We start from the raw sequence: 12,472 nt of genomic DNA, 5'->3' as shown, positions 1-12,472 counted from the left end.
TCCATAAATATATCAGACGTTCTCTGCAACATGCACAAATGTCCTGCCCCCACAGGAATGTTCAGTCTTATCACCCACTGGTCCACTTTTATACCCTTATAACTACATCCATACTAGGGTTTGGTTTTTTTTAAACTGGTTTTAGGATAAAGCTTTCTAGTATAGACCAGGCCTTATTTACTAGGGAAGAAACTTGCTGAGAGTCTATTCCAACCCAGAGACTGCTCCCAGTTTTGTATTTACTCTTCAAATATCTATTTTGGAGCTGCACGTTTCTTCTGGCATTGTACAGCAAAGCCAACGCTGTTGGACAACAAGCTGCTTCAGACAGGACTCGTTGGGATCAGTGTACCATATGCAGTCTGTGACCAAACCTGCCCTGAGCTGTTGTGTGACCTGGGGGAAATCTCACTACCCCATGTATGAAGATAACGATACAGCTCCTCCTACGTGAAGTGTTTAGTGATCTACGGCAAGAAAATGCTGCACTATAGTTACAGCCGTGAGATTAGGGATGAGCGGCTTAGCCCTGGGAATGAACTCGGCCCAGCTAGCTGAGTATGACGCAGGCAGCTATCGGCAGACTGCTCCCACCTGCTGGCACACTCAGGGCACAGTGCTCTGTGTGAGTGGCTGGGGCAGTTCCTGATGGATTCCATGCTCTATAGGGCGCCCAGCACGTTGATGGCAATTAGTGACTAAATAAACAGCAGCAGAAGGAACACATGGAGCCAGGTAACAATGACTCATTTGTAGCTTTATTTAATAATAGGTACAAAGTGCCCTTCAGGCAGAGTCTCCCGGTCCCATTCCCTGCCTGAGCGGAGCCGAATATGAAAGCTCTGAGGAGCCAGTTCCCTACCAGTCAGAACTGGGCAGCAGCGGAAAGAGGATGCGTTAGACTTTATCAAGAGACCTGCAGTGACCTGACAGCTTATCCCTCATCTCAGTGAAGAGCTCCCCTGCTGCGTGACAGGGTCATTAATTCGCCTGCTCTCCTCTGTGACTCACCACATACAAAAAGAGCAACAGACTTGTGAATTCAATGAATGAAGACAGAATCTGCATGGTGACATTCCCTAGCTGTTGGTTAGCCACATGCTCCAGGCGTGGGAATACAGGCCATCTCTGATTGGAGTCAGATTCACTGGCATTTTTGCAGCAATAATTGAATTGGGATACCCTGCTCTGGCAATCTAGCTGGGCCGTGTGGCAGTGCTAAGTGGATGCTGGCACAGCAGGAGTAGCAAACTCCCCCACGGCCCATTTCTGGATCCCAGGTCTGCAGCTGGGCACTGCTCATCACGTACTGAGTGTTAAGAGATTTCCAAAAGTCACAGCAAAGAGTCCAGTTATGAGGAGACATGACCACATGTGATAAACGATCCTGTCTGCATCTGGCCCGCCTGCAAACTGCTCTGGAGGGTCCCTGTGGGTCAACAAAGCATGCTCGTTCGGCTGTAGAGCAGTGTAATCCCTTGTAGTCTGCTGAATAGTGCATTTTAATTAGTGAGAATTAACTCGTTAATTGCTTTGCCCTTTCAAGAGGTTCAGGTAAGAGATGGCTCTGCTCATTCTGAAGACATGAGACCAAGACAATAGTTATGACTGTCCCACCCCCCAGGAGTGCTTTGAACCCCACCAGCCTGAGGAGTGCCAGGATGCTTTGCCGTGCTCAGCGCACCGTGTGGAATAAGACTCGTCTCCCATGCCTGGAGTTTTGCACCATTGTGGGCTCGCTTCTCCTCACCTCCAAAATGCCCTAAGAACTGCATCACAAAAGTCCTAATGTCTTTTAGCAGAAGCACAACTAGGAAGCAATTCTACCCTCACAAAGCCACAGACATCAGATTTAAATTAAAGAGGGAAACAACGGCTGTCATCGGATCGATACACAGCACAGAAAGCACAGGAAGGAGGGGGCACTAGCATGTACAGCAACCGGATTCACTTGGCCTGTGGAATGTTAATGACTTTTAAAGTGGTTCTGTTCCCAGAAACATACAAAAAGGACCAAAGTAGCACCAAGCACAGACTATCAAGGAGGCAGCGGCTTGGATGGGCATGCACAGGTTAGAGAAAACTGTGGTTTTGCTGGATGAAACGCTAGGGGTCAGTGGGGGAGGATGAAGTTGTCTGGATCCAGAAAGGCTCCTCTTAGCAGGATACTTCCATGGTTTGAGGTGTGTCTTGGACTTCAGCTGCTTCTGGGGGCCCAGCAGTCCCCTCCCCTTGGTTGCTGATGTGCAAGCGGCTGCGGGCACTCTCTCCAGAGCCCACACTGGAGGAGGAGTGGGTACGGGAGCGGATCAGTCTAGTCATACTCGCTGTTGGCACTGCAGGAAAGAAAGAGGACTGTCAAAAGGAGCAAGGTCACGGAGTTAGTGAACTACAGCCGATACCACTGGGCTCGCTTGTGCCAGCACCCCGCTGGGTAAGCGTGAAAAGAGCTACACACAGGATCAGAACTGTTACTCTGAGCTGCCCAAACCGGGTCTTTATGCATCAAAAGCCTGATTTCAAAAGGTCTGAGGTGGGTGACTACAAATTGCATAACAGGCCATTTGCAAGTGCAGCCATGGCAGCTTGTAAATTAGGTAGTGATTGGTCATGTGACCTTTTGAAAATGAGGCCTGTGCTCCAGATAATCGGAGAGCTGCAAACCATGCAACCGTCACCAAAACACAAATGAGAGGTGAAAACACAGTGCACGCACACAACGTACAATGGAATGGCCCAGGATCCAGAGCGCCAGCAAGACATGCTGTAAGCAGCCAGAGCAATGCACCCGAAATAAGACAGTGATTCAGCTCAGTATGCAGCCTTGGTCGTGCTAGGTGTGGGTTTGCAGGTACCTGACTCAGTGCTCAGGTGGCTGAGCTGCACGTAAGGGACTGGAAACAACGTGAGACAGGGAAGAGATGAACATGAGAGAGAGCAAGTTAATTCCCCCGTCAGCCTGGAACGCACTATGCTGCTGGAGTGAACCCCAGCACCAGGTCTGCAGCCAGCCAGTGCTCCTGGGCTCTGGGCTCACACCCCTCACTGATAGTCTCTTAGGAGCTTCCCTTTGAAAGGAAATCACCCCAGATGTTACTCAGCTCTCTGCCCATTAGAAAGAAAGGAAATCGGATTCCCTTGAAGACAGCAGGAAAAGCCATGTTCTTAGTGGCTCCACTGGGCTTTCAGAACAACAGGGCCCCTTATGAGAGATTGTGTTTAGTATTTACAGCCCAGCCTCCCCACCGAGATGGGGGCCATGGGATCAGAGTGTTGTCCCCTGAGCTGACAGTCATGGCCTCTGCCAAAGGCCTGCAGCTGTGCCCATGAGCACAGGGTGTCCCCTCCACGCTGGTGTCTGAGATGGGGACAGCAGCTAGAGCAGCACTAGCTGCTTTGGACAAGGGGAAGGAGCCTTTCCTTCCGCTTGGGAGGCCCCTGCTCCTTAACCTGGGGCAAGTGTCCTGCTGGTAGTGACTTCTGCCCTGGCCTACGTCCATTCTCCAGTAGCAGGGCCCTCGCTCAGGGCTCTGCTGGGCCACAACCTGGATCCTATCAGACATGTTGCCCTGATAGGCTGAAGGAGGGGTGCTCTCGCTTCCACTGGCACTCCATGCCCTGCCTGAAGGGGCCCTGACCCTCCAATGCCTGACGACAGCATTGGCAGCTCAGCCATCAGGGAAGCAAGGGTAACGCTCAGGCCCAGGGAACTCCGCTTAGTCCACGTAAGATCCGGGGAACCTCTGACATCACAGCACGTTGACGTCTCTGTTTGCTGGTGGATCGTGTCTACTCAGTCAACAACCTTTTCTCTAGAGGGCCAGTCTTTCCTGCCAAGCAGGTGCCATGTAGGATAAGACCTGTCTTCCCACGTCCATATCCGTGGGACAACAGCTGGCTCTGAAGTACTGTGGGCCCAGACAATGTTTTTGGCATACTGGAGATGGCAATGACTCTTCCAGGGCCCTGGCAGCTGCCGGTATGTTAGTGCTGGCTCCTTGGCCTCAGGGATGACTGGACTAGCGAGACTAGCTGCCCAGGAGATCTCTGTCATTCCCCACCCAACCATGCTGACCAGCTGCTGGCAAAGTTGCCCTCCTCTCATGTGGCTGGGCACACACCCTGCCCTGCCACAAAGATGCTCCGGTTTAGCAGCCAGTTCTGTGGTGTCAGTGGCTACACCAACCGGGGTTTGAGCACCAGCTTTTACAGCTCACAGGCTTGTCTCAGTAAGTGCTGCTACGGCAGCACCACAGCCAGCGTGACTGACACCCAGAGTGCTGGGGCCCTGCACTGGAGACGTGTCCAGTTTAGGCAGGTAAAAGGCTCTTCTCCTGGACTGTTCAACGGGGGAAGGGAAGATAACTTCAGCCCATGCCCCCATCTCAGAGCAAAGCACCTGCTGGGCCCAAAGCATGAGGAGGCTCTCACCAGGCTCCCGGAGATATTTGGGCTGATTTCTGTAGGTGCCTTGGGAGCTGACTCGCGCTCTGGGCAGTTTGTGGTACCCCCTGCCCAGGGACAGTGCACGCACAGCTGTGCCTGTGCTCCAGAGCAGAGCTCAGTCCAGAGCACTGCTGAGCACACACTGCTCTGGAGCTAGCTCACTGCCACCACTGGCAGGAGCCCCACACTCCCCCAGGGGCTGCCTGTGGGACCCAGCGCAGAGCGGTTACCATTTGAAGGCAGCAGACCTTGTCTAGGCTTTGCCATGCACTAGCCCTAGAGATGAGACGCTGTCTGCTAGGTGCTAAGGGTGGTTACCATCTCGATACACACATCTGCTGACGTGCGTTAGCGCGACAGTCATTTCTCCAGGCTAAGCCGAGTCCCTGAGGGTACGTGGCTGGCTGTGCGACGGGACACTGCCCGTCGTAGACATACAGGCAAAGCCGATCCCCAGGATAGACCCATTGCCCCCCACACCAGCCCCTCTTGGCAAAGGAAGCTGTGTTTGCTACTTACTGTAGCCCATTCCCTGCACAAAGTACTTGAAGGCTTCTGTCAGCTTCCCAGGCTGAGGAGACAAAACACGAGGCGTTAACATGTGCCAGGCTGGGGCCAACACAAACCAGAGAACAGAGACAAGTTATTACCTGAACCACTTGGGGCAGCCCTCCGCAGTCTGCCATCTGCAAAAAAGAAAGAGGAGCTTTGAAGTGTCCCTTCTCCATGCCATGCGGCCAGGCCAGGGGCTGGGCTAACACTGCCAGCCCCGCTGGGGCCCATTCGATCCTCACTGACCAAAAAGCAGAGGCTGCCCCCTCACCTTTAACACAGAGCCATGGCCTATGGTGACTGGGGGTTCCAGCATGCAGCGCTTCACCATGACTGTCTCCATTTGGCACAAGGAGCATGGCCCGCTAGTCTTCACAGGCTGCACATCTCCATTAACAAGGGGTGTCCCGGGCCATATTCTAGGAGTCAGAGAGCAACTCCTTCACCAGCCATGTGCTATGGCCCTTCCTGCCAGCGGAGGGATAGACTCCCTACCCTAATATCCAGGCCCTTTCTGCCCCCTAGAGATAAGAGTGGGTCTGCCCAGCTGAGAAATCCCTGGTGATGGGTGGAGGTGGCAGGGATTTGCAGCTGGTCTAAAGGCGGTGCAAGTGACTCCTGTGCCACCCCAGCTGGCCCTGGCATAGGGGGCATACTAGGGGCATGCAGAGCACATGGCTGGGACACCTCTGCACTCCAGTTCTCAGTTGGCAAGTGCTCCCCTGCAGACTGTTTTCCAGTCAGTGTAAGCTCAAGCAGTTCCAAGGCGGCCCTAATTTTTGCCAAGGCCAGAGCTGTGCAGTGCAGAGAGACTCCAAGAACCTAGCAGCCTGCCCCCTCTCCTGTGCTGAGTGGAGCATCACTCAGGAGAGCATCTGACCCAGAATGTCTCTCTAGACACCTCTGTGAAAGCCAGATGCATTGAAGGAGATCAATGCACAGAGCTGGGCCCTCAGCAGAGACACAGTATCCCTAAGGCAGCCTGTGGCAGGCCCCTGGAGCTGCTGGGTACCTTTAGGAGCGTAGTGTTGGTGGGGTCCAGCCGCGAGTTACATTCAACCTAAAAGGAAAAAGGGAAAAATCAAATGATATCACATGCACACAAGTGAGAGATCTGGAGCATGGGGCAGGTGCTTTCATCGGGGCTGCTGCTCCCCAAGAGACAGCAGCCATCCTCAGTGAGAGGAGCATCCGGGGACCAGGCTGTCACCAGCACAATCCCAGCATGGGAGGTGATCAGACGGCGGAGGATGACACGGGGCAGACGGAATGTAGAGCAGAAGGGGCACGAGTAACTTCTTGCAGTAAGAATTAAACCGTCCTTGTGCTAAAGACTGATCCACCAAGAGCCTGCGCTACGGCAGCCACAGCTAGTGGGAGGCACCACAGCATGGAGGGGGAATCCTGATCCGGCCCCCCAGCTCCCCAGGAGACATGTACCGAGTGGTATGTAGACTAGCTGAGCCCAGGAGAGCTAGTGGAGTGAGGCCAGGCCAGGGCATATTATTATGCAGTATTTTGAAGGGATGGTGCGTCTCAATGTTACTGTGCTATCCAGGAGCTGGGAATTGGGCTGTTTTGTGCTATGTCACATCCACGGAGGCTGAGGCCTGGGACAGCCCATTGCTGCCTCCCTGCTGCCAGCTGGGAAGTGACTGGAGTCCTCGGGGACACTATTACTGCTGCAAAAATCAAACCCTGTGAATGACCTGGACTCTTGGTCAAGGAAACAGAGACCCATGGCGGTGTGAACTAAGCGCCATGTAGCAGCCCTACAGATCTACATTAAGGGCTTGTTGCAAGATACATGTCATTGAAACTGCCACAGCCATAGCTGCGTGAGCCCTGAGATGCTCAGGTACAAGGAGTTTAGTCAATACACCCGTAGCTCTTCTGCTGAAACTCCCTTTAGATCTGTCCCCAAGGAGGCTGTTAGAGCTCCTGAAATGCTCAGTTCTCTAGATCAGGGGTGCGCAAACTTTTCCAGTCACGCCCCCCTTACCATTCATGGAATGTACCATGCCCATTATCACCCTTACTTCTGTGCTGCTGCTGGTGGTGGCGCTGCCTTCACAGCTGGGCAGCTGGAGAGTGATGGCTGCTGGCCAAGGCATTCATGTTGTTTGCGGTGTGGGAGGTCTATTTTTCTTAACCCCGCTCCTGTCCCGCAATACCCACTCTATTTTTATCCTGCTCCCACTATTATGACAGCGGATCCTGCGGGACCCGTGGGATCCCAATTTCTTCGTGCCCCCCCTACCCTGAGAATCTCTTGTGCCCCCGCAGAGGGGTGCACTCCCAGTTTGCACACCACTGCTGTAAGTAATAGCTGACCGCTCTCTCAGCTTCCAGGGCATGCAGCCTGGTTTCTGCCTTTGGCAAACACAAGCAGCGCTACAGACTAATATAAATAAAAGACAAGCCCTTTTTGTGAGACGTTTAGGGTGAGTCCTGAGTACTAGCCGGTCAGTAGGTGGGGTGAGGTGGGGAGTTGCTAATTGCTCATTGGGACTAAGAATAGCATTCAGTGCAAAAGAGACCTTGTATACGTACCACAGCTTCAACGGCAGGCGAGCTGTCACCAACCACTAATAAGGCAGGGCACCTGGGCAAAAGCCAGCAGAGAAGTACATTAATTGCAGTGCGTCTGGGTGACCTTTAATCTATTCATAGCTTTCATGGATCCAACTTGGCTTTATTCTCCTCTAGCCTCTCAAAAACCTTTATTAATTCAGACCGTGGATCGGGATCCCCATTGGTGCTGCGGGGGCAGGGAACAGTGCGTGGCCCGGGACCCCTGCTGCTGCTCGGGGGGCAGGGAGCTGGGCAGCAGTGCGTGGCCCGGGAGCCCTGCGACCAATAGGAGCTGCAGAGGTGGGACCTGCAGGTGGAGGCAGTGCATGGAGCTGTCTGGCTGCGCCTCCACCTAGGAGCCGGACATGCTGGCCACTTCCGGGGAGCCCCCCTGAGGGACGTGCTGCCCAGAGCCCTCACCTGCTCCCATACCCCAACCCCCTCCCACACCCAAACTCCTACTGCTGCTAGGGGTGAGTGGGGGGAGGGGCACGGTGGCCCGAGACTGCCCCAGCAGCAGCCGGTATGGCTGGCCCAGGGGCTGCCCGAGCTGCTCAAGTGGCCCCCTGGCCAGCTGCACCTGCCATTGCAGAAGTCACGGAGGTCACGGCCTTACTTATGACCAAGTATTCAAAAAAATAAAAAAACCAAAAAAAATAACATTAGTAAACTTAAAGTTAGCCTAGGTCTTAGATTTTGCTATAACCCAGAAGTGATTAAATCTGCAAATCTCGAAAAATCAAAACAGAAAAGTACTGTAGTGAGTCGGTGTGGCTCCCCTCCTGCCCAGCAGAGGGAGCTCCCTTACTAACCCCCCAGTGGGCGGAGCTTCCACCATCAGTCCCCGCCCCCCAGAAGTCAAGGGGCGGGGCAGGAAGTAGAAAAGGAGGGCACCAAAGCTCAGTCAGACGGCAGCCGCCGCCGCGAGCAGACGTGCCGGCGGGAGCTCCTGGCTGGGAGCCCTCCTCGGCCCGAGGCAACTGCCCTGCCTGGCCAGAGCTTCCCCGCGCCCACTACGACGAAGAGCCTCCCCGGAGCCGGTACTGGGAGGAGCCCCCAGGATTGCCTAGCACCTGCTACGACAAGGAGCCCCCAGGCTTGCCGAGCGCCCGCTACGACGAGGAGCCCCCCAGGCCCTGCTGTTATCCGGAGGAGCCGCCTGAGCAGTCCTGGCCCAACTTCCCGGAGGAGCTGCCGGACCTGCCGCCAAGCCCGGGTCCAGAGGAGCCGATGCAGACGGACTGGCCTGAACCCAGTGCGATCGACGAGGTAGGCCCTGAGGGGGGAATGGAGTGTAGCCCGGTGGTAGCTGACCCCTGTCAGGCTGCGGGCACCGACGTGCCCATGTCAGTGTGTTGCGGCCAGGATCCCCACTGACTGCCGTGGATCCACGCCGCTGCTAGGGCCCCAGGCTGGGACACAGTGGAGTGGGTGGGCCTGTGTCCCCCCTGCCACCCCACTCACGGGTGGCAGTCTCCCCCCTCACACCAGCACCCCGACCCAAAGGTCTGGACTTACCGGTTGTTTGCTCAGCTCCTGACTGAGGACCTGAGTCCCAGAACTTGAACTGCTGCTCAGCCCTGCCGGATGGTCTGAGCCCTGTGTTTGTTGCTGCCCCGCCCTGAGCTAGGGCCTGGGCTTATACACTGAACTGCTGCTCAGCCCTGCCTGAGGGTCTGAGCCCTGTATCTTGTTGCTGCCCCGCCCTGAACTAGGGCCTGGGCTTTATAACTGTACTGCTGTTGCCCAGCCTCTGCTCCAGGGGGCCTGGGCCTAATTGTACTGCTGTTGCCCAGCCCCTGCTCCAGGGGGCCTGGGCCTAATTGTACTGCTGTTGCCCAGCCCCTGCTCCAGGGGGCCTGGGCCTAATTGTACTGCTGTTGCCCAGCCCCTGCTCCAGGGGGCCTGGGCCTAATTGTACTGCTGTTGCCTAGCCCCTGCTCCAGGGGGCCTGGGCCTAATTGTACTGCTATTGCCCAGCCCCTGCTCCAGGGGGCCTGGGCCTACGTTGTACTGCTGTTGCCCAGCCCCTGCTCCAGAGGGCCTGGGCCTCCTAACGTTGTTCCCTGGCACTCAAGCAGACTAACAGGAGACAAGAAGTGAGTCGGAGTGGCTCCCCTCCTGCCCGCTGGAGGGTCGAGCCCCGACCAACTGATTACAAGTACATTAAGAAATCTCCTAAAGGAGCTATTTAGAACTGCTTAGAACCCAGTAACAGAACACTAACTCTGCTCCTAAAGTAAGTGCTGTGAGCTTGGGGAGGACACACGGTCATCCATGTGCAACAAAGGGATAATTCCTTCTTTAAGGGGAACATCAGCACAACCTTAACCCTGGAGCCATGATGTGCCCCCACCACACCGCACTTTAGATCAATATTTCTGCATCTTGAGCCAGTGCTGCTGAATTCTTCTCAGCTTTCTGGCTCTTGGGTCTCTTGCTGAGAAGCAGCAGCCTCTCTGCTGAACTAACTCTGCAGTTTGCAACGGGTGCACAGATTGATCCATAGCAACTTACTTGAATGTTTTTGTTGTGTTTTCACTGATGCTCAGAACTGGCCTCTCAATTTCCAGGTCTCTGCGGCTGGAAGACAAAGGAGAACAGCTCTCCATCAGACCAACCCAGGTAATCCAGATGTGGTGGGTGCCAATGTGATCCTGTGGATTCCGTCTGGAGAGAGGGCCATGGAACAAGAGGACTCAGCCTCCCCATTGGAGACCAGAATACAAAGTGACGAAGGTCACACACAGGAATTTGCGAGCCTCATCTGAAAACGCAGCACGATGTCCCATACCACATCACGATGTCCCATACCACTCAGAGAAGCAGCAATAAGTCAGAAAACAGGGCCTGGTCTCCAAGCTTCAGAAACAACCTAGGACTGACCCACAGAGGCGGTGGTGGCAGGTTAGCAGAGCCACGTGACTCACTCAGCAGAGCACACAAAGCACTGGTCTGCACTTACAGGTCAAAACCGGAGAGGATATGAGGGGAAACAAAAGGTGGATGTGAGCCCTTTGCCCAGGCGTAGAGCACTCCTGAGCCTCCATGTCTGAATACAGAGCACTCTGCGGTGCTTACTCTGTTTCTGAAGAGATGATGGGCAGAGAGGCTGATCTGGGCATAAAGGCTGAGGAGGCTCGATTTGTAAGAGAAAATCATTAGTTACAAGAGTCCAGGGCCGTGAGCTGAATTCAAGGAAGGGTTAGGACCTGCAGGCAGCTTCACACAGAGTAGCTCATATGTGGAAGAGACTCACTGAAGAGTACCAGGAGGCACTAGGAAAGGTTTGAGGGCACCTTTGGAGTTGAACTGTTCATCCCCCATGGATTCCTCCCTGCTCCCCGGTGTTACATTTGCTACAATGCTATTTGTACCCACTGATGCACAAGGCGTGAGGGTAAACACTGAGATCGGACTTCTATGCATCAGCAGAATGGAGTCCAGTACCTGTTATACGAGGCAAGAAACATCTGAAGGTTCTCTTGGTTAATGTCCTGTGCAATATGGAGTCTGTACGTCTGGATCAGGTCCAGATTAGCCTGCAGTTCTTCCTGCACATGGGGGGAGGGAAGTTTAGAAAAAGACATTGATCAACCTCTTTTGTTACTATTATACATTTAAAAATGCAATTTGAGAAATGAACTTCACTGAGCTGGGTTCAGATAAACAATTCATTCCGCTGATAAAGCCAATGGTAAAAACCCCAAACCACACTCAAGACTGATTTACACTACAAGTTTTGCTGGTAGAACTAGGTCCATTAAGGGTATGATCTTTTACCAAGATGATTATATTGGTACACATGCAGTTATATCAGTAGAAAGATGCCTTATACCAGTGTAGCTTATTTTGGTTCCTGAACTGGACTCTGCTATACTTGTATAAGCACTCATATTAGTATAGCTGCCTCCAAATTAGGGGCTTTTGCCACTTTCTCTATACCATACACAATTTTCTCATATAGACAAGCCCTTAGAATGGTGTTATTTGCAGAGAAAAGTCTCACTCCCCTGTCTAGACCTGTAAAGATGCTTCACCTGAGGTTGGTGCACACTCTGAAGTTTTGCCGACATATCTACGTCAGTTAGGTGTGTGAAATCCCCCTCCCCCACTGACGCAGCTCTGCCGACAAACCAGCGTAGATGCAGAGCGCTGTTGTCAACACAGCTAATGTTGCTCCTGGAGGTAGTGTAGCTATGCTGGTAGAACTCCTCCTTCTGGAGGCTTATGCTGCCTCTCCACTAGGGGCACTGCTGGCGCAGCCACACCAGCAGAGTATTTGACGAGTAGAGAAGCCCTGACTGTGTGATATGATTGTAGGGGGAGGGGGAGAGAAAGGAGCAATGTGGGAGTGTGAGGAGCGGACATGAGGAGGTGAAGCGGGGAGAGCAGAGCATACACTAAATAGTGACTTACAGATGTGAGAGGTTTGGTTGTTGTGACAGAGACCCACTAGGCATTCGCTCCTGTGTGCCAGCAATTCGTGCCAGGCCTGACATATTCACTACACCCAACTCACTGCTGTCACAGCCTGTGTCGAAGGGGAGCGGAAGGTATCATACGTGAACTGGTCACCCGGTGGTGATTAATACTCTTGTGAAAGGTCCGCATTAAGATCAGACGAGGAATTACTGAGCCTCACTAATATTATGCTTTAAAGTCTGTGACCAAACAAAGGGAGAGAACAGGATTTTTCCCAGATAGGAGGGAAGGCTGTGTCCTGTGTAATTTAGGCATGGTGGAATCAAAATGTGGCAGCCCCATTTACATACAAATCAGCAGGGGGATGGGAAGCCCACAGGAATGGAAAAACAGCGTGAGGTCATCCTGAGTCTGGGGGCAAAATAGGGACTTTGGGAAGATATAAGGAGAGAGGAGAAGCCATCACTAGACAGAC

At 53.6% G+C, this 12,472-nt stretch overlaps 1 protein-coding gene across 4 annotated transcripts in view; it reads right to left on the bottom strand.

The window, feature by feature from the left end:
- Positions 1 to 736: 736 nt before the first annotated feature.
- NDRG3 (NDRG family member 3) overlaps positions 737 to 12,472 on the bottom strand; it is a 138,862-nt gene continuing 127,126 nt past the window's right edge. For 3 of the 4 annotated variants that reach the window (XM_044985207.1, XM_044985205.1, XM_044985208.1), the window contains 8 exons: positions 11,023 to 11,126; positions 10,090 to 10,155; positions 7,552 to 7,603; positions 6,011 to 6,058; positions 5,097 to 5,132; positions 4,966 to 5,017; positions 2,856 to 2,894; positions 737 to 2,336 (listed from right to left, as the gene is read on the bottom strand). In XM_044985207.1, coding sequence (XP_044841142.1) covers positions 2,158 to 2,336; positions 2,856 to 2,894; positions 4,966 to 5,017; positions 5,097 to 5,132; positions 6,011 to 6,058; positions 7,552 to 7,603; positions 10,090 to 10,155; positions 11,023 to 11,126 — 576 coding nt within the window. In that variant the 3' untranslated portion in view covers positions 737 to 2,157. The remainder of the gene's footprint in view (positions 2,337 to 2,855; positions 2,895 to 4,965; positions 5,018 to 5,096; positions 5,133 to 6,010; positions 6,059 to 7,551; positions 7,604 to 10,089; positions 10,156 to 11,022; positions 11,127 to 12,472) is intronic. The other variant, XM_044985206.1, reaches the window with a different exon arrangement.

This window comes from Mauremys mutica, chromosome 13, assembly GCF_020497125.1.
Source record: "Mauremys mutica isolate MM-2020 ecotype Southern chromosome 13, ASM2049712v1, whole genome shotgun sequence".
NCBI classification, from domain to species: domain Eukaryota; kingdom Metazoa; phylum Chordata; order Testudines; family Geoemydidae; genus Mauremys; species Mauremys mutica.
Note: the sequence above shows the minus strand (reverse complement) of the source record. Positions and strands in the feature narration are given on the sequence as shown.